The sequence below is a fragment of the Marmota flaviventris genome, chromosome 1 (assembly GCF_047511675.1).
Source record: "Marmota flaviventris isolate mMarFla1 chromosome 1, mMarFla1.hap1, whole genome shotgun sequence".
In the NCBI taxonomy this organism is placed as follows: Eukaryota; Metazoa; Chordata; class Mammalia; order Rodentia; family Sciuridae; genus Marmota; species Marmota flaviventris.
In genome coordinates, this window is record NC_092498.1 from 13,262,146 (window position 1) to 13,287,979 (window position 25,834).

The following is a 25,834-nucleotide window of genomic DNA, read 5'->3' on the forward strand; positions in this document are numbered from 1 at the left end:
TCAAGAGAAGAAAACTACAGACCAATATTCTTGGTGAACACAGATATAAAAATCTTTAATAAAACATTAGCAAATCAAACTCAACAACATATTAAAAAATTATACACCATGATCAAGTTGGTTTAATTCCAAGTTTGCAAGGATGGTTTAACATACGAAAATCAATAAACAATACACCACAAAAGTAGAACCAACAACAAAAATCACATAATTATTTCAATAGATACAGAAAAAAAAAAACTTTGACAAAATTCAGCTCCTATTCATGATAAAAATTCCAAGTAAAGTAGTGATAGAAGATGCCTCAAAATCATAAAGGCTAGATATGTGACCAACCCAAATCTAATATCATATGTAATGGGGTAAAACAAAGTATTTTCTCTAAAATTAAGATAAGGATTACCATTTTGCCCACTCCTGTTCAATATAATATCTGAATTTTTAGCCAGAGCTATGAAGCAAGAGAAGGAAATAAAAGTGATAAAGTGAAATCATCATGTTTGCAGATATAATCCTACAAGATCTCAAAAGTTTCACTATACGAATTCTAGAGCTGATAACAAATCCAGCAAAGTAGCAGGATATAAATTCAATATACAAAAAATCAATAGCTTTTCTATGCACCTATACTAAATCCACTGAGAAGGAATTCAGGAAAGCAAGTCTATCACAACAGCTTTAAAAATATGTAGATAAAAATCTAACCAAAGAGATAGAAGACCTCTACAACAAAAATTATTGAACACTAAAAAATGAAATAGAAAAAGACATTAAACACTGCTATCATGTATTACTAATTAGAATAAAATAGTAATAATAATAATAATAATAATAAAGAAAAAGACACCAAACAATAAAAATAGCTCCTTTGGTTCATGGAAAGACAGAATTAATATCATTAAAATGGTTATATTGCCAAAAGTAATCAACAGATTCAATGCAATCCCTATCAGAATATGATGACATTCTTCACAGAACTATTATAAACAGTCCTAAAATTCATACGGAAGAACAAAAGACCCAGAATAGACAAAGAAACTCTAAGCAAAAACAGCAACACTGGCGGAATTACAATACTCAACTTCAACATACACTACAGTGCTGTATCAATGACAACAGACACATAGACCAGTGGAATAGAAGACACAGAGACAAACTCATACAGATACAGTCATCTGACAAAGTCTCCAAAGATATACACTGGGAAAAGGACAGCCTTTTTGACAAATGCTGTTGGGAAAATGGAATATTCATATGTAGAAAACAATACTAGATCCCCATCTCTCATGAAACAAAAAAGTCAACTCAAAATGGATCAAAGACATAAGTACAAAACAATAAATTTGCAACTGCTAGAAAACACAGGGCAAACACTCCAACATATAAGAGCAGGCAATGACTTCCTCAATAGGATTCTTAAAGCTCAGGAAACAATACCAAGAAATAGTAAATGGGATGCCATCCCATTAAAAAGCTTCTGCACAGTAAAGGAAACAAGAGTATGAAGTGAGAGCCTAGGAAATGGAAGAAACATTTTTGCCAGCTACTCTTCTGACTGAGGATAAATATCCAGAATATATAAAGAACTCAAAACACTTAACACCAAAAGCAACCCCATCAATAACTGCGAAAATGAAAAAAAAGACATTTATCAAACAAAAAAATTGTACAAATGGCCAACAAATATATAAAAAACATGTTCAACATCTTTAGCAATCAATCAGTGAAATGCAAATCAAAACCATACTGAGATGTCATCTCACTATAGTTAAAATAAAACTCTTCAAGTATACAAATAATACTAAACACTGGATAGGATATGATCAAAAGGAACTTCGATATACTGTTGATGGAATTGTAAATTAGTACAAACAGTATGGAAATCAGTATGGAGGTTCTTCAAAAGACTAGAAATAGAACTACTATATGACCTAGCTATCCCACTCCTCAATACTTATCCAAAAGAATTAAAGTCAGCATACCATGCTTATAGCAGTGTAATTCACAATAGCCAAGTTATGGGCCCTACCTATGGGCTCCTCAACAGATGAATGGATAATAAAAATTTGCTACGTATATACAGTAGAGTTAAGTCAACAATAAAGAAGAAAAAAAATATGTCATTTTCAGGAAAATAGATGAATTTGGAGAGCATCATGTTAAGTGAAATAAGCCATACTTTGTCAAGGGTTCTAAGTTTTCTCTTATATGTGGAAGCTAGAGAGGAAAAAAAAAAGTGACCTATGAAAATAGAAGGGGGACCAGTCGGGTAGAGGAAAGAAATCAGGGTGAGGAAGGAGAGGAAGGGAAGAGAAGGTACAGGAGAATTAAATTGATCAAATTATGTTGTGTGCATGTACAAATCAGTCACAATGAATCTCACTATTGTGAATAATTACTATGCACCAATAAAACTTTTAAAAAGTAATCACCTCCTTAGAAGCAGAGATAAATCTTATCCTTTTATTGAAGTAAAACCTCTTAGTAGCATAGTCTTAGGTGATACAACATGGAGCCTACTCTGTACAGTTAAAAATATGTCTATGAAAGGCTAATAAATAGGTTGTCAGCTGAAAACCAACTACTGGTGTCACAATATATAAGAACTGATAAATATATGTATTTAAAATTATTTCTTCAAATGAGATTCCAGTATATAAATTACTGAATGATTGAATACAGGGCAGGGAGCTCAGAATCCTGAGAATCTACCTTTTCTCCAACCCTAGGTAACAAAGAGCCCTGGGGCTCTGCACAACTCCACAGCTTGGAAATCATAGCTTTATTCTGACATCAACATTTTGCAAATTAAGAAATCCAATCCTAAAGAGACAAAGTTGTTTAATGGAGTTTCTGAACCCAGAGGATGCTTCACAAATTGACCAAATTATGTTATATGCATATATGAATATTTCACAATGAATCATTCTGTTTTGAATAGATACAATGCACAAATAAAAAGAAAAAAAGCATACAATATCCTGATCAGTGTATCTAATACCTGCCATGAGGAGGGACAGGTTACAACCTTACACTCAAGAAATGGATACCAGGTAGAGAAACAAAGAAACTAACAAACCCAACTCCTCTCCAGAACTTCCAGATGGTTTAAGAAGAAAATTTCCAATTCTAAACACAAGGTATACATGTTCTTGTGGAACTATCTTCATAGAAACCAAAAGCATATTATACTGTATACTTAAAAATGTTTGAGAATAGCTTCTAAGTGTTGTTATTGAAAAAAAATGATAAATGTGTCATAATGGATGTGGTGATTAGCTTTAACATTCCATTATGCATACATATATCTAAACATCCGTTTTAGTCAGTTTTTTGCCAGACCAAGAGATCAAACAAGAACAATTTTAGAGAAGGAAAAGTTTGTTTGGTGCTCATGGTTTCAGAGGTCTAGTTCATAGAGAGCCAATTCCATTGCTATGGACTCAAAGGGAGAGAGAACATCATGTCAGAAGAGTGTACAGGAAGAAAATTATTCAAGACATGGCCACCAGGAAGTAGAGAGAGTGCTCCACTCAAAAAGGAAAAAAACTATAAAACCCACAGACACAGTCTCAATGACCTACCTCCTCCAGCCACATCCTATGTGCCTAGAATTACTATCAAGTTAATCCTTTTAAGTGAATTCCAGAGGTGTTACCAGGCCCTCAGTGGAGTTCCTCACCCTAACACTACAAATGTTCTCAACCCCACATGCCTCACTCAGAGCCTTGGCCCTGGGGATTGTTAGCCAGGAAACTTCTTAAACACTTTTGGGTAGCCAGAGCCAACTTGCACCTATATTTTATTTCCCTATTGTTAATAGAAGATGTCAAAAGTGTAAGGTAAATAAATGCTTTTGTCTTTGTGGTCTTCCCGCGTGGATGATTAGAGGAGGTTGACAAGTTTCCTACCCTTTTAATCAAATGACTCCCATGATTGCTTTTCCATATTTCACTACTTTCCTAGTTTGCTCAGGCCCTCATGAAAAGGCTCCTTATTTTCATAATTAGAACATTAAACCAACGTGACAATATGCAGGTGCTGAAACCTGAGTATGTAAGCCAAAGAGTTTCCTGGTCCATACGAGAAGAAAACCACATGGGGAAGTGGACATGCTCATTTCAGATATACTTGTTTCAAGTCATTTTCAAATAATGTCACATGTAAATACTCCTGTTGAATAACATTATGTAAATTCTTTATCCTAAATTTTAACCATCTGTATGTTTCAACTCCCATTTTTTGTCAGTTGATATTTAATCAAATATAGCATCTGCTAGGACAATTCAAACAATCCAAGTACACCTTCACAAACCTCAGGCTTATGAAAGGCTCTTTGTAATTCATCAGTGGATTCCATGCAGGAGTTCTGACACCAAAGAGAACCAGAAAGACCAATTCACAAGAGTTTAGTAAACAGGAAGAAGTCTTAACCCAGAAGTGAGAGTACCCCGGGACAAAACATCACAACATTCAAAATCTTTTGCAAATTCACTTCTTTTATTTTTCTGTGACACATAGATTGCATGTGTTTGTGTGAATTGTGGTTACACATATTAGGCAAGGTGGACACACATGATTTATACATTTCAAAGCACACTAGTGTGAAAATAAATTACCTTTCATACCCAAACTCCTTCACTGCTCTCTTTCAAATGAGTTGACTCTTCTTTTCCCTTCCCCATGAGGCCACTATTCCTGACAATTTGTGATCACTTTTGTCATCATCTTTTGTGGCCTCAAATCTTCCCTGCTTATCTTGCACCTATATTTTATTTTCCTATTGTTAACAGAAGATGTCAAAAGTGTAAGGTAAATAAATGCTTTTGTCTTTGTGGTCTTCCCGAGTGGATGTGGTTTCCGCTCTTACATCATGCTCTTAGCATATTTTTCCCCTCTCCCTATAAGCAACTAGCAGATGCTCTTTATGAATGCTTTCTTGAGGTACTGCTTAGCTTCAAGACCAGGAAATGTCATGACAAGTTTTTTCTACGTCCGTAGCAAGAAAGTAGGGCCCATTCCATAATTACATACACAGACACACACACATACACACACTGCATGGTACCAGTTCATCCTCATATAATGAATCATCTGTACCATACTAATCACACAGAGACGTTAAGACAATCCATAGATTTTCCACACCTCTCTACTGTCTATCCCACAGAGCTAAAATTTAATGTTTAGGATTCACAGATAAAACATGATCAAATCAATAAAATATCTTATCCATACTGGGCAAGAATCAATAACAATGCACAATAATTTTATGGGCATGAAGTATAAGTATCTTCAGAGTTGTTCAAAGTTAGGATCTTGCTCTAAAAATTTATGGAGAGCTTTTCCATGTCAATGAAAGGAAATCATGTAGGCTGATGCTTTTGCGGGTCACATCAATTTTTAACACCTATTGGGAAACAAAGAAAAAGTATTGGGCATTTGTTTGAAATTTTCTACACACAAACATATCAGGTGCAGAACAATGGTTCCCATAAACCCCTAATATTTTCATAATTCATGGCCTAGCTGCCAATTGCCCTAACATTTTCAGGTGAGAAAGGTGTTTTCTAATTTCCTAGAGTGCAAAGATCGTTCAGTGATAGGGATAATGTGATACAGAACCACTGATGAGAAATGACTACATAGACAAGTTGGAGAGAATGCCCGCTTTTCCACTGTTCTGAGATGTAGCTTTTGCCTTGAAGTCCTCCTTTTATTTTTTCTTCTCCTATTCCCTCCACTCTGATGATTGCCTAGTAAGAGTCTAATACTCCTGCTTCTTTCTAGGCAAATACCTTCCAGAGGACCTTACTGTGTGCAGGCCTTATCCTGCATGTCAGTCCATGAGTTGGCTCACAACAGAATTAGGCAAAGTCCTTTATGACCTCTTAGTAAAGTTGGGGAAGTTGGTTTGACAAGAAAATGACAGTATGAGGAAACAAAAAATATAAAACCTAATAAAAACTTTTGTTTCAGACCTAGAAATGAGAGAAAATATATTTTCCTTTCTATCACATATTTGTATAATATAAAAACAATATAATAGAATATTTAATTATAAAATAATAAGAGATCTGAATACAGATTTAAATAATAAAATAAACATGTATTTTAAGTTGTTTAAGGTATTAATACTTCTTCACATTCACGGTCTACCTTTTCAAATTACTTTGTGGTAGAATTATTAACGTATCTACAGCCAACATTTTCTTTAGGATTAATTTCTTACAACATTAAAATGTTTAGATAAAACTCTATTGTCTATGGAAACTTCAAAGAGCTTCCTACAGGTTTAAAATTTTTTTAAAGTAATTGATATGAAAAACTTATTTCATAGTTTTATTTTCCTTTTTGTGTGGAATTTATTTCTTTGTGAAATAGTGGAACAACTTTTAGCTGGTATTGTCTCCTTATATTTGATGAAATATGGTGGTTCAAGTTGTTTGGGAGACTGGTCTCTGATACGAGATGAAGGAGTAAGGACAGATAAGTTTTACAGATAAGACAAGACAAACATGGAAAGGAAGGATCCAGACCCTGGATTCCAGAGAATGATAAACCATGAATTGTCCCTTTATCTGCATTCTGTCCAAGCAGACATACTGAAAATGGAGATTCCTGGAAGATTGTCAGGAGAGAATAGCATTTGGAAAGGAACCGGCTTTGCATGAGGCCAACCAAGGTTGGGAAATATCACTGAACTTTTCATGGGCCACCAACCTGTGTTGTAGAGTTGTAGGTGAAGGGGGGTATTTCATTCCCGTTCCTCAAAGTGATGCTCACACTGGAAACAGAGACACTGCCCACACCCCAGATTTCAATGTAGCCCAATTTCAATGGGTTTGTAGCAACAACATAATTGTTAAAAATTACATGACTCTGCATTGTATTCTGTCAAATTGGAAATAAAACAAAAGGGAAAAAAAACAAAATTAGTTTTTCCCCCCAACCTCTTTTTAGGCACAAATATAAACCTTGAATAAGCAATCTCTAGGTCATCATCTTGTGTCCTCAGCTAGCAGAGATCATGATTTCAGCATTCTATCCCCTGTTGCCAACTACATCTACTTTGCATAAATGCCTGCAGGGTCTTTAAAATTTCCTTGAGCTATAGGAGACAGTCTCAACCATCAAGAACTTATATTCTATGCATAGAGAAGTCACAAAATGTGCAGACCGTTTCAAAGCAACACTGGAACAGGGCTACACTATATAAAAACAGTCTATCTATGAAATGGTAAACCTAAATAGGTTACTGATGAGATGTGAATAGTTTCCATCACAGCAAACTTCCTGGGAACATGGGGAATCTCTATGTGCAGTTTGGAGGAAGGAAGGACGTAAATTAACAAGATGAGCATGGAAGACATTTTAGGTGCCCTTCTGGCATTGAACATCCTACTAAACCAGCAGAACTCCACTTTCCATCACACTCACCTGGCTGGCAGAAAAGTAGGCCAAATAATATATTCCATTTTCAATGGTATCTGTAAACAAACAACAGGAAAATATGACCAAGGCTTATGCCAGAGAATTCTAATTGGCTACCTGTCTTGGTTGAGAGAGCAGGGATTATTTTTGTGATTTTTTTGTTTGTTTTACTTTTCTTCTCTGCTCATCTCCATTTTGTAATGTGACTCCTCCTTGTGGAAACCAGTCAGACTCACAGTCAACCCCAGTTAACACAAATACCAGTCTCGTGCCACTTCTCTTCCTTGTGGTCTACCACTCCCAGCCTCTTCCCGGTCATCTCAGGACTTCCATATTCTTTTGCTAGTGTATACTTATGCATATATGCATGCAGATACACACATACACAAGCACCAAGACTGGTGCATTGTTGGGTTCATCTTGAGAGGTATCAGGCAGTTTTCTAAATGCAATCTCCAGGGAACAAATAAAAGCCTTCCTTGTCCTTTACCCTTAATGTATGCCACCATCCCAGGGAGAGTATAAAGTCTGGCACATCTGGTGAAGGTCGACTGGTTGGGATCCTTGCCTCAGGCGCTCTCATTCTCGTCCCCATCCTTGACATTTTCTCCCTTATTCTAGCCTCTTTCTCATTTATCACCATGTTGTCAGTATTCACTGGCTATCCTCACCAGAAAAATATAGCAATGTAAATTTAAATTAATTAAAATAAAATTAAATATAAAATCAGATGCACTTGTCACCTTGTGCCACATATGACTAGTACTGCATTAAACTAAGAAGATATAGAGCAACTCCACCACTGCAGAAAGTTCTACTGGATATGTGAGTCATCCTTCTAAGAAGTTACACATTTCTGTAAACTCTTAATGGAAAAGTTTCCTCCAAAATAGCACAACTGAGAGAGGCATTGTCTTGCTGGGACAATAAGCCATAAAGCTAAGAAATATGTCCCTTATCACAATGAACTGATGAATAATGGTGAGAGATCTAGCATTAAGCATCATTTGCATGAGGCATAAAGATCATGAACAAAATGGATTACACACTTGAAGTAGCAAACAACTATATATTTTTTTTTTATCTTTAAAATACACCGTTAATTTTATTTTATTTTATTTTTTTTTCTTTTTTTTTTTTTAATTTTTTATTGTGGGTTGTTCAAAACATTACAAATTTCTTGACATATCATATTCCACACTTTGATTCAAGTGGGTTATGAACTCCCACCTTCACCCCATACACAGATTGCAGAATCACATCAGTTACACATCCATTGATTTACAAATTGCCATACTAGTGACTGTTGTGCTCCACTGCCTTTCCCATCCTCCACCCTCCCCCCTCCCCACCTCTCCCCTCCCCTCCCCTCCTCTCTCTCTACCTCCTCCACTGTATAACCCTGAGGGTCTCCTTCCATTACCATGCAATTTTCCTTCTCTCTCCCTTTCCCTCCCACCTCTCATCCCTGTTAAATGTTAATCTTCTTCTCCTGCTCTTCGTCCCTACACTGTTCTTAGTTACTCTCCTTATATCAAAGAAGACATTTGGCATTTGTTTTTTAGGGATTGGCTAGCTTCACTTAGAATAATCTGCTCTAATGCCATCCATTTCCCTGTAAATTCTATGATTTTGTCATTTTTTAATGCAGAGTAATACTCCATTGTGTATAAATGCCACATTTTTTTTATCCATTCGTCTATTGAAGGGCATCTAGGTTGGTTCCACAGTCTTGCTATTGTGAACTGTGCTGCTATGAACATCGATGTAGCAGTGTCCCTGTAGCATGCTCTTTTTAGGTCTTTAGGGAATAGACCAAGAAGGGGAATAGCTGGGTCAAATGGTGGCTCCATTCCCAGCTTTCCAAGAAATCTCCATACTGCTTTCCAAATTGGCTGCACCAATCTGCAGTCCCACCAGCAATGTACAAGTGTACCCTTTTCCCCACATCCTCGCCAGCACTTGTTGTTGTTTGACTTCCTCATGGCTGCCAATCTTACTGGAGTGAGATGGTATCTTAGGGTGGTTTTGATTTGCATTTCTCTGACAGCTAGAGATGTTGAGCATTTTTTCATGTACTTGTTGATTGACTGTATGTCCTCCTCTGAGAAGTGTCTGTTCAGGTCCTTGGCCCATTTGTTGATTGGGTTGTTTGTTTTCTTATTGTCTAATTTTTTGAGTTCTTTGTATACTCTGGATATTAGGGCTCTATCTGAAGTGTGAGGAGTAAAGATTTGTTCCCAGGGTGTAGGCTCCCTATTTACCTCTCTTATTGTTTCTTTTGCTGAGAAAAAACTTTTTAGTTTGATTAAGTCCCATTTGTTGATTCTAGTTATTAACTTTTGTGCTATGGGTGTCCTATTGAGGAATTTGGAGCCCGACCCCACCGACTGTAGATCATAGCCAACTTTTTCTTCTATCAGACGGCGCGTCTCTGATTTGATATCAAGCTCCTTGATCCATTTTGAATTCACTTTTGTGCATGGCGAGAGAAAGGGATTCAGTTTCATTTTGTTGCATATGGATTTCCAGTTTTCCCAGCACCATTTGTTGAAGATGCTATCCTTCCTCCATTGCATGCTTTTAGCCCCTTTATCAAATATAAGATAGTTGTAGTTTTGTGGATTGGTTTCTGTGTCCTCTATTCTGTACCATTGGTCCACCCGCCTGTTTTGGTACCAGTACCATGCTGTTTTTGTTACTATTGCTCTGTAGTATAGTTTGAAGTCTGGTATCGCTATACCGCCTGATTCACACTTCCTGCTTAGCATTGTTTTTGCTATTCTGGGTCTTTTATTTTTCCATATGAATTTCATGATTGCTTTCTCTATTTCTACGAGAAATGCCGATGGGATTTTGATTGGCATTGCATTAAACCTATAGAGAACTTTTGGTAATATCGCCATTTTGATGATGTTAGTTCTGCCTATCCATGAACAGGGTATATTTTTCCATCTTCTAAGATCTTCTTCTATTTCTCTCTTTAGGGTTCTGTAGTTTTCATTGTATAAGTCTTTCACCTCTTTTGTTAGGTTGATTCCCAAGTATTTTATTTTTTTTGAAGATATTTTGAATGGAGTGGTTGTCCTCATTTCCAATTCAGAGGATTTGTCGCTGATATACAGGAATGCCTTTGATTTATGTGTGTTGATTTTATATCCTGCCACTTTGCTGAATTCATTTATTAGCTCTAATAGTTTCTTTGTAGAGCCTTTTGGGTCTGCTAGGTATAGAATCATATCATCTGCAAATAGTGATAATTTAAGTTCTTCTTTTCCTATTTTTATGCCTTTAATTTCTTTCGTCTGTCTAATTGCTCTGGCCAGTGTTTCGAGAACTATGTTGAACAGAAGTGGAGAGAGAGGGCATCCCTGTCTAGTTCCAGATTTTAGAGGGAATGCCTTCAGTTTTTCTCCATTCAGAATGATGCTAGCCTGAGGCTTAGCATAGATTGCTTTTACAATATTGAGGTATGTTCCTGTTATCCCTAGTTTTTCTAGAGTTTTGAACATAAAGGGATGCTGTACTTTGTCAAATGCTTTTTCCGCATCTATCGAGATGATCATATGGTTCTTATTTTTAAGTCTATTGATGTGGTGAATAACATTTATTGATTTCCGTATATTGAACCAGCCTTGCATCCCAGGGATGAATCCTACTTGATCATGGTGTACAATTTTTTTGATATGTTTTTGTATCCGATTCGCCAGAATTTTATTGAGGATTTTTGCATCTAGGTTCATTAGAGATATTGGTCTGTAGTTTTCTTTCTTTGAAGTGTCTTTGTCTGGTTTAGGTATCAGGGTGATGTTGGCCTCATAGAATGAATTTGGAAGTTCTCCCTCCTTTTCTATTTCCTGAAGTAGCTTGAAAAGTATTGGTATTAGTTCTTCTTTAAAGGTTTTGTAAAATTCTGCTGTATACCCATCTGGACCTGGGCTTTTCTTAGTTGGTAGTCTTTTTATGGTTTCTTCTATTTCCTCAATTGATATTGGTCTGTTTAGGTTTTCTATATCCTCCTGACTCAATCTGGGCAGATCATATGACTTAAGAAATTTATCTATGCCTTCACTATCTTCTAATTTATTGGAGTATAAGGATTCAAAATAGTTTTTGATTATCTTCTGTATTTCTGAAGTGTCTGTTGTGATATTGCCTTTTTCATCCCGTATGCTAGTAATTTGAGTTCTCTCTCTTCTTCTCTTCGCTAGCATCGCTAAGGGTCTGTCGATTTTGTTTATTTTTTCAAAGAACCAACTTTTAGTTTTGTCAATTTTTTCAATTGTTTCTTTTGTTTCGATTTCATTAATTTCAGCTCTGATTTTAATTATTTCTTGCCTTCTACTTCTTTTGCTGTTGTTTTGCTCTTCATTTTCCAGGATTTTGAGATGAAGTATGAGATCATTTATTTGTTGGTTTTTTCTTTTTTTAAGGAATGAACTCCAAGCAATGAATTTTCCTCTTAGAACTGCTTTCAATGTGTCCCATAGATTCCGATATGTTGTGTCTGTGTTTTCATTTATCTCTAAGAATTTTTTGATTTCCTTCTTGATGTCTTCTATAACCCATTGATCGTTCAGTAACCTATTGTTCATTCTCCAAGTGATGTATGCTTTTTCCTTCCTTCTTTTATCGTTGATTTTCAGTTTCATTCCATTATGATCAGATAAGATGCATGGTATTATCTCTACTCCTTTATATTGTCTAAGAGTTGCCCTGTGACATAATATATGATCTATTTTTGAGAAGGATCCATGTGCTGCTGAGAAAAAAGTGTAACTGCTTGATGTTGGGTGGTATATTCTATATATGTCAATTAGGTCTAGGTTATTAATAGTGTTATTGAGTTCTATAGTTTCCTTATTCAACTTTTGTTTGGAAGATCTGTCCAGTGGCGAGAGAGGTGTGTTGAAGTCTCCCATGATTATGGTATGGTGGTCTATTAGACTCTTGAACTTGAGAAGAGTTTGTTTGACGAATATAGCTGCACCATTGTTTGGGGCATAAATATTTATGATTGTTATGTCTTGTTGGTGTATGGTTCCCTTAAGCAGTATGTAGTGTCCCTCTTTATCTCTTTTGATTAACTTTGGCTTGAAATCTATTTTATTTGATATGAGTATGGACACTCCTGCTTGTTTCCGAAGTCCATATGAGTGATATGATTTTTCCCAACCTTTCACCTTCAGCCTATGTACGTCCTTTCCTATCAAATGCGTCTCCTGTAGGCAGCATATTGTTGGGTCTTGTTTTGTGATCCATTCTACTAGCCTGTGTCTCTTAATTGGTGAGTTTAAGCCATTAACATTTAGGGTTATTATTGAGATATGGGTTGTTCTTCCAGCCATATTTGTTTATTTCTGTTACTAAACATGGTTTGTTTTCCTCTTTGATTATCCCCCCCCCCTTTACTGTCCTACCTCCCACTGTTGGTTTTCATTGTTATTTTCCATTTCCTCTTCCTGTAATGCTTTGGCAAGGATGTTTTGAAGAGATGGTTTTCTAGCTGCGAATTCTTTAAACTTTTGTTTATCGTGGAAGGTTTTAATTTCATCCTCCATCCTGAAGCTTAATTTCGCTGGATACACAATTCTTGGTTGGAACCCATTTACTTTCAGTGTTTGAAATATGTTATTCCAGGATCTTCTAGCTTTCAGAGTCTGTGTTGACAGATCAGCTGTTATCCTGATTGGCTTACCCCTAAATGTAATCTGCTTCCTTTCTCTTGTAGCTTTTAAAATTCTCTCCTTATTCTGTATGTTGGGCATCTTCATTATAATGTGTCTAGGTGTGGATCTCTTATGATTTTGCACATTCGGCGTCCTGTAGGCTTCTAGGATTTGGGATTCTGTCTCATTCTTCAAGTCTGGGAAGTTTTCTTGTATTATTTCATTGAATAGACTTCTCATTCCTTTGGTTTGGAGCTCTGTACCTTCCTGTATCCCAATGACTCTTAAATTTGGTCTCTTAATGTTATCCCATATTTCTTGGATGTTCTGCTCATGGTTTCTTAACAGTCTTGCTGAGCTGTCTATGTTCTTTTCCAGTTGAAATACTTTGTCTTCATTGTCTGATGTTCTATCTTCTAAGTGTTCTACTCTGCTGGTAGTATTCTCCATTGAGTTTTTAAGTTGGTTTATTGCTTCCTGCATTTCTAGGATTTCTGTTTGTTTGTTTTTTATAACCTCTATCTCCCTGTATAGTTGATCCTTTGCTTCCTGGATTTGTTTGCGTAATTCGTTGTCGAAGTGATCTTTCATTGTCTGATTTTGCTGTTTAATGTCTTCCTTGATACTCCAGATCATCTGAAGCATGTATATCCTGAATTCTTTATCTGACATTCCATCTGCTGCAGCTGTTACCTCTTCTAAAGTTGCGTTGACCTGCATTGCTTGTGGTCCTTTCTTTCCTTGTCTTTTCATACTGCTTGCGTATCTTTCCTGCAGGTGCGGGCGGCGGCTCTGCTCTCTTCTTATTCCAATTGGGGTGTCGTGGCTACCACGCCGGCAGGTCACTGGGCCTGTTCTGGGAGCTGGCGGCGGCTCTGTTCTGCCCCTACTCCAATTGGGGTGACGAGTGTACCACGCCGGCAGGCCACTGGGCCTGATCCGCCGGTCGGTTGCAGGTTTGCCTACCCTGCAGGCGCGGGCGGCGGCTCTACTCTGCCCCTACTGCAAATGGGGTGACGTGTCTGTCGTACCGGCAGGCCACTGGGCCTGTCCCGCTGGTCGGTCGCAGATCTGCCCACCTTTCGGGCACGGGTGGAGGCTCTGCTCTGCCCCTACTCCAATTGGGGTGTCGTGACTACCCCGCCTGCAGGACACTGGGCCTGTTCCTGGCACGGGCGGCGACTCTGCTCTGCCACTACTCCAATTAGGGTGGTGTTTGTACCACGCCGGCAGGCTCCTGGGCCTGATCCGCAGGTCTGTTGTAGGTCTGCCTACCTTGGAGGCGCGGGCGGCGGATCTGCCCTGCCCCTCCTACCACGCCTGCGGACCCCTGGGCCTGATCTACAGGTTGATCACTGGTCTGCTCACCCTGCGGGCACAGGTGGCGGTTCTGCTCCGCCCCCGATTGGGGTCACGTGACCACCACACCGGCAGGGCCTGATCCGGGCGTGGGAGAAGGATCTGCTCTGCCCCTACTCCAGTTGGGGTGACGTGTGTACCACACTGGCAGGCCACTGGGCCTGACCCGCCAGGCTGTCACACGTCTGTTTACCTTGCACGCTCATTCGTCACAGCGCGAACCGCGGCTCTGCCCTGCCCCTCCTACCACGCCCATGTACCACTGGGTCGCGGGTCTGCCCACCTTGCGGTTGCGGGTGGCGGCTCCGCTCCGCCCCCTCTCCAATTGGGGTCACGCGGTCACCACGCTGGCAAGCCGCTGGGCCTGCTCCGGGCGCTGGCGGCGGCCCGGCTCCTTCCCTCTGGCTCGACGACAAATTGAGGAGACTCGGGTGACTGTGCCTCACCCCCCCTACCAGGAGACCAACTGCTTATGTCACCACTGGTATTGATGAAGTTCCCTCCTCCGCCGCTTTCTGCAGACATCAGATCTCTGCCATGTTGGTATCCTATGCGAATGGCAGCATTTCGTTCCCCTTGCCGGGCAACCAAAGCACCGGGTGAGTCCTGACCGGCCCTCAGCAGGACCCGGACCGAGAAGCAGTTTCCGCGGGCTCCTAGCCCCGGGCCAGGGAAGTTCCGGGAGCCGGAACTCGGCCGCTCCGTGCTCGGTGTAAGCTCCTATAATTGTAAGCTCCAAGAAGCAGTCCCCGCGGGCTCAGTTCCGGGAGCCGTAATTCGGCTGCTTAGTGCTTGTTGTATGCTCTGGTAGGCGCAGGGTCCAAGAAGCAGCCTCCGCGGGCTCAGCAGCCGCTCCGCGCTGGGTATTCACTCCGATAAGATCAGGTTCTAAGAAGCACCCAGGCGCTGAGCCCTAGCAATCTGTCTGCAAGCCGCAGGCGAATTGCAGCCTGAAATTACCTGTTCTATGGCTGAATGAGCTGCGGTCAGTCGAAAACAGCGGTGGTGACGTCAGTTTACCAACATGGTGGCTGCTGGCCTCCTCTGTGGTCTGACCGGTGTGGAGAACCGAGATGAACCGCTTCCTTCCCCGTCTCGAACCCAGAATTCAGCCCTGAGTACGGTGCTTGCGCGGCTGGCAGAAACTGCAGCGCTGTAACCCTGCGTCTCTATCCCAGCGCACGCTGCAGATTCTAGCCTCGGGCCGATTTGCTGAATAAGCAGTGCGACAAACCTCTCGCGTTTGAGTCCCCGTAGCTGATCCTCGTGCGATGGAAATCCTTCCTCCAGGTTCCGGAGCACCCCACTATTGCTGGAAATTCCTAACAAGATATCCTTTAGCCGTCCTGACTTGTCATACTCCCACACAGTGAAGCAGCACACGGGGGCAATGCACTCCCCTCGCCGCCATCTTTAAACCCAAACAACTATATTTTTAAATGCAAAAATATTTTAACATAAAAAAGGAAAAAAAAATCAGGGACATATGATATCTAGAAGCCCAGACAATTGCACTGACCTGAATCCCAGGCGACCCGTACTCACCGATGCTTTGCCCATCATCCCAAAAGAGCCAGCCCTCAGCAGATCCCTCATCATCCAAAGCAACCTTGAAGCCCATGAATTTCTGGCGGCTGCAGTATGGTGAGAGAGAGGCATTAGCTAAAAACAAAGCCCCAGTCACAGTCACAAGCCAAAGGTGTTCTCATAAAATCAAAGAAGCAAAAATAAGAATGAATTCTAAGATTCAAGAGACTTGTAACTCAGCTCTTGTTCAGTCTCCATAAAGCTGGATAATCTCATGTCATGAGTGAATTATTTGTAAATGAATCAAGGGAAATTTTCCTTCAAGGCTCTTTAAGAAATGAAAAGAAAACCAACTGGGTTCCCCCTTCCTGTTTCTGAGGAAAATACGAAAGCTGGAATCCATCTTTCATGATGTATTTCCTATAACCCATGAAGAGGGTTCTTTTTACAAATATCCTCAGCTCATCATTTTTATCCATATCTGTGGAATCAAATGAGTAAAGATCTAAGATCTTTAGGAGTGATATCAGACAGATGTGGATTTTAGTCCCTGTCCATCTACTTACTAGGTGTGTGACTCTGACACTTAGCCTCCTAAAGCTCTGCATTGCCATCTGTGAAATCAGAATAAGATTCCCTAACTCAAAGGACCTTTTTCATTTTTGTAAGGAAAAACTTTCTTAAATCTCCAAGAAGATCTCCCCATATTACTATAGTTCTAGACACAGAGTAATGTTCACTTGATGTTAGTTACTGCTAATTATTATAGAGACCTAGGTCAATAATTTATTCATGCTTTATATGAGGAAATCTCAGACTTGGGGATGAGTTGTCATGTGGCTTCAACAATTTTGTTTTGTTTTTGGAACTGGGGATTGAACCCAGGGTCACTTAACCACTGAGCCATATACCCAACCCTTTTTTATGCTTTATTAGAGTCAGGGTCCTACCGAGATGCTTAGGGCCTCACTAAGTTGCTGAGGCCAGCTTTGAACTTGCGATCGTCCTGCCTCAGCCTTGTGAGTCACTGAGATTACTGGTGAGCACCACCATGCTCAGCTTAGCAACATATTTCTTAGATCATAAAAGATCCAGATAATCTCCTAAAATTCTCAGGAATTATGATTTCCCTGTTGCTATTTCTATTTGAAATATCACTTCTGAGACCTATCATCTCACCAAGTAAATACAAAAGAGCTGTTAATTAATTATTCAGAGTTCAACATTTGAAAAAAGATGAAACACAAACAAGCAAACAAAAAGACAGGTGCTTAGTAAAACCACTCTTGGCCTTACTAGTGATGTTTCAGGGATTGCTGGCATTCATTAGAAATTAGTGAGCAAGCTAGGGGCAGTGGCACACTCTCATGATCCCAGCATCTCAGGAGGCTGAAGCAGGAGGATCACAGATTTAACAAGACCCTGGCTCAAAATAAAATTAAAAAGATCTGGGGATGCAGATCAGTAATAGCACTCACTCTTGAGATCAATTCCCAGTACCAGAAAAAAAAAGAAAGAAAAGAAAGGAAACAAATTAGTGAGCAAAAAGGTAGGCAAAGTGGAACACTAGCCCCATACTCACCTCAATTGTGTGTTCAGTGCAGGCTCCTGCCAGGGCAGGATGTAGCCCCCACGGACATGAAGGTTAATGTGGTTGAGAGGGGCTTCAAGGTCCTTCCACATTCCCCTTGCATTAATATCCACACCCTGTTGGATGAAGAAAAGAAGAGAAGATGAGGAAGAAGGCCTTGCCTCCCTGCACAGTGCATCTGGAAGACACCTCCTCTACCTCACTGATCGTGCTACCTGCTCATCACCACTCAGCACCACCTGATGGTAACCTTCTTCCTTCCCCCAGCTGCTGTGTGAAGTCCTGCTTGGCCTCTATAATGTCCTGTGAGGGTCCCTTGCCTTTTTGGGTGGCTACACTACATCACACCTGAGGTCCTAGCGTGGATCACAGCCCACACTCACCCTACAACTTGTTGGTATGTCACAGAGCACAGCTACAGGAGGCTTCACAGCCAGCCATTCCTTCACTTCTTGCTAGTTCCTCACATACTCTCCACAATGCAGGTCTGAAAATTCTCTTTCACCAAGAGTCTCTCGAGTCTTCATCTTCCCCCACTCTCCACTTCCACCTACTTCACCAACATTTTGGCCTCATACTTCACTGAAAACATCAAAGTGAGCTGGCGTACTCTGTGTTTCCTCTTCTTCTACTCAATATCTCTACTTCATGACTGACGTCTTTAACTTGCCTCATGTGTGAGAGCGGCTCTCTTGTCTGAGCCATTCCCTGACAATACTAAGGAACCTTCCACATTTTCTCACCAAAATAGGGCTTCCCAGTGTTGGCACTACTGCCAATTAAGGTCAGATCTATGTTTATTGGTGCCCTGTGCTCTTTTGATGTTTAGCAGCATCTTCAGTGTCTATCCATCAGACACCATCCTCCCACCCCACTGTGACTCCCCAAGGTGACTCTGCACATTGACAAATATCCCCTGATAAGCAACCCCCAATTTGAGAACTGTGACTTTAGAGGTAAGAAGCAGTGAATACTGACAATTAATCTTGTACATGGCTGTATTCCAATAAAACTTTATCTGCTAAAATAGGTGAACACCTGATTTCACTGAGGGCCTCTGCTTGCCAATCTCCATACTAACAAAGAATAGGTACCCATAACTAGTGAAGATTAATTAAGTAGACATTTCTTCATTGATCCCAGCCATGTAATTGTCATTTTAATTAAATACAAAAGCCCTTTTTCTCTTAATGTCTGCTTCAATTAGCTTTTGGCTTTCCACATCAATTTTTACATTTCATTCCTCAACTAAATCTTCTATTTAAAAGCCTTGTGTAAAATCAACCATTCCAGAAAAATTCTTTCCCCTGCCTGGTGGTACTGGAGATTCAACACAGGGTCCTGATCATGCTAGGTAAGTACTTCACTATGAGCTACACACCCACCTAAAATTTTTATTTATTAATCCTCATACTTCATTTTCTTGTATATGGTACAAATTATTTACATGCATATTAGCATTTATGACAAGCAAATATTAGCTCCTCATGACATGGTGAACTCCACAGGGTCAGGGCCAAGGCTAGGCGAATTGAAAGAAGTTGGCTGCTCTCTCCCTAGAAAGCCCTGGCAGGAAAGCCCACAGTAGCATCCTAAAATACCAGCACCCTAAGGAAAGACGCAGCCTGGCAACAAAGAAGAAAAGACAGGAGAGTCAGTGCTCTACAGCACATAGAAGAGGAGAAACACCTCCATTCTTCCCCTACATTTCCATCCGATCCCACTGCACCCCCTCCAATGAGAGGGACAGGCACATGCTCTGTTCTCTGCCTTTCTCCTATATTTCTAATCCTCCACCTTATTCTATTCAGGAAGTCAGAGGAGACATGGTTTCAGGACAAGGACCCCCTACCACTTTGATTCTTCCTCAAGGGTCAGACTCTGACTCATCTATTTCCCTCAGGAGACTACCCTAAAGCTGATTCCAACACCCTGCACTCCTGGCTAGCCTCTGGGACTCACAGTATCCCAGAACCTATACATCAAAGAGCTGTTTATGGGCTACTCATTTGTAAGTCGATGTGCACTACTTAAGTCTAAGTGTGGGGATCCAGGTCTATATGCACTTTACACACTAGCTCATAGTTTGCTTAATTAGGTAATTAGTGTGAAGCAACTGCTATTTGTTGTTGTTTGTTTCTTGTTGTACTGGGGATTGAACCCAGGGGCACGCTACCACTGAGCTAAGTCTCTAGCCCTTTTTATTTTATTTTGAGATAGTGCCTCACTAAGTTTCCCAAGATAGCCACAAATCTTGTGATCCTTCTGGCTCCACCTCATGAGTAGCTGTGATTAAAGGCACGCACTGCTTACGTGGCTAGGAGCAACTTCTCTTTGAGTATCTGTATTATAGAAACTAACACAAAATAAAAAAGAACACGAGGAAAAGGAGTGGAATTTATAGCAGGAGCAGATAAAATTAAAAACTATAGTTATAGCACAATATCCCATCAACAGATGAATGGATGAAGAAAATGTTGTATATATACATATTAGAGTTTTATTCAGCCATAAGGAAAAATGAAATTATGGCATTTGCAGGAAAATGGATAGAACTAGAGACAATTATTACAAGTAAAATAAGTCAAACTCAGAAGGTTAAAGGTCATATGTTTTCTGTCATATGTGGGAGATACAGAGGATAAAGGGAAAAATTGGGGGGGGAGATCTTATGAAAATCAAAGGGAGATCAATAGAAGAAAGGGACTAGGGAGTAGGAGGTGGGGAGGGAGGGAAGATGTGCTGGGGAGTAATACTGGTCAAATTACAATTTTATATTGTATATTATGTGCATGCACAAATACATAACAATAAATACCAACAACACATACAACTATAATGTACTAATAAAAAATGTGGAAAAAATATATGTAATATTATATAGGTATAAAATAAAGAGGGTACTAGGGTCTCACCTCAGTGAAAAGTGATGGTATAAGGAAACCCAGAAACTCCCAAGTACAGAACACTAACAACAAGCAAAGCCCTGAATAAGATACTGTACATGATACTCCACAAGGATTCTGTAGAGAGAAGTCTTATTCCATTTGCAAGTGAGAAAACTGAGGATACAAAGGTAAAAACAACACAGCATATGGCTTACACAGCCAGCGCTTGGCCAGAGGTCTGTGAGGTCTAAAACCATTGTACTCTGCAATTTTCAAAGGATGTACAAATATTTAGAAAAACTTACCGAGTAGTAATCATACCAGCGGGCTCCAGGGAAATACGCAGTGACACTTCTAGCATTCTAAAATTAAATACAAACAAGCTGTGAGCAGTGGATACAGTTGCTAAGACACAGTAACCAATTTGCATAGAAAAATAGTTAGAGCAATAGTGATTATATTCAACAAACTCAGCTCTCTAAAATTAAACAGAAACAAGGTGTGAACTTGTTTTCTGCGACCTAGTAAGTAATATGGGCAGGAAAGGGATATCAATTTGTGGTGGCCAATACCCATCGGTCTCAGGGCCCTGAAGACCAGCACTACTGGAAAAGTCTTCCTTCATTCACCCTTTGCAAACACAGAAAAGTTCAAAACCTCCAAACAAGGGGTGTCCACATAAGGATTGGAGATGCAGGAAGTCACAAATATATTATGATTTGCTCACAGATTCACAGGAACAAATGCTAAAGACAAAATCACCTAAGGATGGATGGGAATCAGCACATTACAGAATCAGGATAAATTATGAAGAAGTTGTAATTGTTACTTGGTGTTTTAATCAGAATCCTAAGCATCGAAGTACAAGGGGAAGAAATGACCTTTGCTGCCTTGAGGACCTCACAAGAAGAACAAGGGCAGGGCTGGCTGAGGTAAGGAAGGCTCGCTGGGCTGCTTTCAATGGTGACAGGACTGTGATGATATTCACATGAAACCCCACCTGAACCAGGATCCCTTATTTTATTTATTAAAGTGACAGTATATCTCAACCCATCATAAGGCTACCATTTTTTCTTGATTTTCCGACGAACCTGAACTGCTAGGAATGAGTGGAAACTAGAGGAAACTGAGGCAAGAACACCTATGTGCTGCACTTCTGCTCAGAAGGAGAGGAAGACACAAAGGTAGAACAAGCAGCCATGTCCTGGGATCTACACGCACCAGGCTTCTTCTCCTGCCCCTATTCACACACCCTCATACCTGGGATCCACCACACATCTGAGGCCTCCATACTCACAGCCTGCAGGACGGGGCTGACTAGGAAGGCTGGACCCAGCAGGAACTGATCATCTATGTCCCATGTCACCCGGTCTGACACAAACCTGGGAAGGTAAGAAGATGTCACAATCAGAGTCCCAGCCCAAGTCCCCAAGGAACAACTCAAGTTCAGAGACAAGTCTCCCCTCCAACTCCATCTTATGTCATCCTTAGTGTTGTCTAGATTGATCAGGAATACACAGGCTTCAATATTCTACATGTCAAGTTACCTTGACATCACAACTGGTTCAGATATGTTCAGTCACTTGAAAAATTCTCCACTATTTCCAGATGGCACATTAAAAATGCAAAGAAGGCCCTCAATGCTTTTTTTATGATGTCCACTCATTTGGCCTTAATTATTTCAATAGCTACACCACATACAGAGGTCTGTGCATGCACAAATTAGTAAGAAATCAGGCTGTGTTGCATCATTTCAAATATTTTTCACTCAATAAATAGCCTTTCTCAATAACACATAGTGCGAATAAAACAGAGTTCAAAGTGTGGACTCTGCGTGGAGAGCTTATGACAAAATAAATCTTATCTTCATTGAGAAGAATTTTTTGCATCAACTGCCACCCTACAAAACCAACTAAACTATGCATTAGTCCCTGGGACCCCAGCTGGACACTGACTCGTGCAGAAGAGGCCGCACCACAGTGCTGCCCTCCGTGTGGGCCTTGAACATCAAGGTGTACAGATATGGCAACAGGGTGTATCGGGTCTCCATCACACTCCTGGAAATATTCACAAAGGCAGCATCCCAGGACACAGGGTCTTGTCTCTAAGGAATAAAAGCAAAGGTGTTGAGAGCCCAACCCAGGGACCCTAGGGGGCAAAGAAGGTAAAGGAAAGCTTGATCCAAGTACATCACACACAGCTAAGATAAAGGTGATTACAAGTGACACTCTGAAATATACTGAATACTCCAATAATAGTCAGTGAGGATCTTCCAGGAGACCGCATGGAACTTTCCCAGAAAAAACACTTCAGGGATATACTTGGAACAATCCTTCCTACACCTAAAGAATCCTCTGATAATTCTGTGTATTTTGGAAATTGTGAGGAGCTTTGATGGTTTTGAAAATCTCCCAGGAACAAAGGTGGTCTGGACTGGGACTCCAAGGTGAAGGCTGCACAGCATGTGAGGCAAAGCACGTGAGGAAGGAGGAAGGTCCTACCCTGGTGCCAATGGTGTTGTGGTTCCTGGAGAAGGGGTAAAAGGCTCCCAGCTGCATCCAGCGAGCACACATCTCATACTCAGCATCTTGAAAGAACCCACAGATATCTGCTCCCGTCTGAAACCAGAGGAAATGAAACCAGCCTGTGGGTGGGTGATTGCTCACGGGTGTCAGTGTCCTCTTAGGGATGAGGAGGAGCAAAGGTCACTTACATAGGAGATGCCAAAGAGGCTGAACTCCATCATGCCTGCAATGAGAACCATGGCTGTCAGGAGAGGCATGTGTGTGCCCCGCCCTCTCCTCCCTCCTTTCCCAAGGACACCAGCTCCCTTCCCTGCAGCAGAGGCCCCTGGAAGAAGCCACACACCAATGATAGATTTCTTCAGCTGGTCCCATGCGGCAGTGTTGTCTCCCAGCCAGTGTCCTCCCCAGCGGCCAGAGGAGGGGAATGTGGAGCGGGTGATGACGATCCCTCGCTGTCCAGTCACCTCCTGCACAGCTCTGTAGGAGGGGAATGTACAGGTGAATTGAGGACACAGCAAGAAGAATGGAATAGGGCTTCCGTTTCCATAAAAGAACAGAGGACATGGTAACAAAATGTTGGTTATGTGAATGGCGGGAATATGGGAAAGTGAGCAATGGAGAGGGTCCTACTGACTGATGGAGACAACACCACCTTCATGGTGTCTTAACAGGGATTTCACCATGTTTTGTGTTTCCTTTGCCTCACATGACTAATGCATTAAAAGAAGCAACTGCACTGTGTAATGCTAACTGGTGCCATCACATGAGTCTCCCCAAACAGAACTACTAGTTTCTCACTTATGGGGCAGTATCCTATTGAAAGTTGACCTCCTACTTATACTCACAGGGTCTGGCCCCATGGTTAAGGACTATTTGTTGCAAAAATAAAAATTGTGACAGAATTACAATTAAATGTTCCTCAATCTTGCAATGGGATTGCTATGAAAAACTTAAGTTATACCTAGCACTATGTGTCCCCACAGGCTGAGCCCACTGGAAAAGGAAAACAATGACTCACTCATATGTGGGTCTGGTCTGGGACCACCCGTACAGGCTGTGCACATCATAGTGTCGCACCCGGGAGCCATCTGGAAGGATCTGCTCACTCTCCATGCACAGGGTCTTGCTGCTTAGGCCCCGGTCCCTGGACTCCAGATCTGAGGGAAAAGATTTGGGAAGGTGAAAACCAGCCCTGAGCCTTTTAGTCCCTGACCTCTCCTTAAGGCATTTAACTACACATCTTAAGATTGACTTGACTTCACAATGGCCCCAACCATGGGATTATAACTAAGAAAAGGGCTTTCTAGACAAATTCAGGAAATTTGCCCAAGAGATCCAGAAACTTGCACCAAAAAGTTTGGAAAAGGACTTGAAATGCTTTCGTTTCTGGCCCCCAATAAACCAGAAAACACAGAGGGCTCTGCTGGTCAGGATAAACCTCTGGCTGCTGAGCTCAAACAATGATTATCTTCCATCTAGCCATGGAGAAGCCCAAGGGTCCTTACGTGGCATGTAGGGAGGACGGTTCAGACTGGCATCACTGCAGCCTGAAGGAACAGCCCCATTCACAAAGCTCGATGGTTCATTCATATCCTAGAAATATCAGACACAGACATTGCTTACTCTTAACTGAGAGACTTCTTGTCAATTGAGAGTCAAGGGAGTGGTGAATACATCATTCCCACCAGTACACCTGCTTGTGGGTAGTGGTGTGTGTGCTTGCCCAGTCTGGCTCATCAAATCCAGATAAGAATTGGATAAAAAAAAATAATTGATCCCTAAAGGATGACTGACTGGAAGGTCAAAACAATACTCCCTCGGGGTAAACAAGTTTCTGAGGCATTCTTGGCAATCTCCCTAGAGGTTTGACAGAGTGAGTTACAAGATACAAGGAATATCAGGATATTCCACACCTCAGTTCAGGAAATGCAGCATAACATATCCAAACTCTTTCTCAGAATATTAATATCACCTTGACTGAAAGTCTGACATTCATATGGTAAATCACACCAAGTAAAACACACACACACTTACAATCCACATGCCATCAAACTTCAAGCTCCTCTCTGGATTCTCTGGATTGTTGTACAGTTCTGCAATTTCTCTCTTCCACCACAAGGCAGTTGAATTACGGAAAAAGTCTGGGAAGGCCACATAAGCTCGGTATTCCTATAAAAACATTTATAATTCACTATCCCAAACGAATATATCTTACAGCAACAGGCACTTTTGAAGAACCTAATTAATGAAAAGACTTGTACTACATTATGGCAAAGAATGAAAATCTCAATAGAGCCTACCTTATGTTCTTGATTATTGAAAATACATTGAGGACAATGAGGAGAATTATGGATGAATTTTACACATTTGAAAATGTCCATAATCTGTTTCCTTTTCATGCCATCATGAATGCTATCAATTGACACCCTGACTCACTATCCCCAGCTTCCCAAGCTGCACTTTCTATCCTGCCTTTTCCTAAGCTCTCCCAAAGATCCTGCAGGGGCCAGGTAACAACTGTAGCTGGAAAGGGCAGACACCACAGGCACTGTACCAGAGGAAAGGCAATGACTATGTGGCATGGCAATGTGTCATATCCACTGGCAACATGGGAGAGGGGAGAGATTACATTTCATGACATTAGACTGGCATGCATGAGTTTTTTCTTTGGCTTCAGAATCACATGAGCATTGCAGTTGTGTATAACATAAAATGGAAGAATTTAAGGAGGAAGCTTCAATAAATGTCTCCTTTTCTCCTTCTTTTCTCATCAGGAAGAGTAATATCCTCATCTCAGCAAGAAGAGTGGATTCACATATCAGTTCTTAAATAGATTGTATG

The 25,834-nt window shown here is 40.7% G+C and overlaps 1 protein-coding gene across 1 annotated transcript in view; it reads right to left on the reverse strand.

The window, feature by feature from the left end:
• Positions 1–4,481: 4,481 nt before the first annotated feature.
• The window catches only part of Mgam (maltase-glucoamylase), a 208,646-nt gene continuing 187,293 nt past the window's right edge, over positions 4,482–25,834 (reverse strand). The window contains exons 126-139 of the mRNA XM_071611523.1: positions 25,028–25,162; positions 24,499–24,586; positions 24,012–24,150; positions 23,337–23,470; positions 23,182–23,216; positions 22,970–23,086; positions 22,424–22,572; positions 21,766–21,850; positions 20,774–20,830; positions 17,572–17,696; positions 16,008–16,096; positions 7,441–7,490; positions 6,724–6,894; positions 4,482–5,410 (exon numbers count right to left, since the gene is read on the reverse strand). Of these exons, the coding sequence (XP_071467624.1) occupies positions 5,333–5,410; positions 6,724–6,894; positions 7,441–7,490; positions 16,008–16,096; positions 17,572–17,696; positions 20,774–20,830; positions 21,766–21,850; positions 22,424–22,572; positions 22,970–23,086; positions 23,182–23,216; positions 23,337–23,470; positions 24,012–24,150; positions 24,499–24,586; positions 25,028–25,162 (1,452 nt within the window). The 3' untranslated portion in view covers positions 4,482–5,332. The remainder of the gene's footprint in view (positions 5,411–6,723; positions 6,895–7,440; positions 7,491–16,007; positions 16,097–17,571; positions 17,697–20,773; positions 20,831–21,765; positions 21,851–22,423; positions 22,573–22,969; positions 23,087–23,181; positions 23,217–23,336; positions 23,471–24,011; positions 24,151–24,498; positions 24,587–25,027; positions 25,163–25,834) is intronic.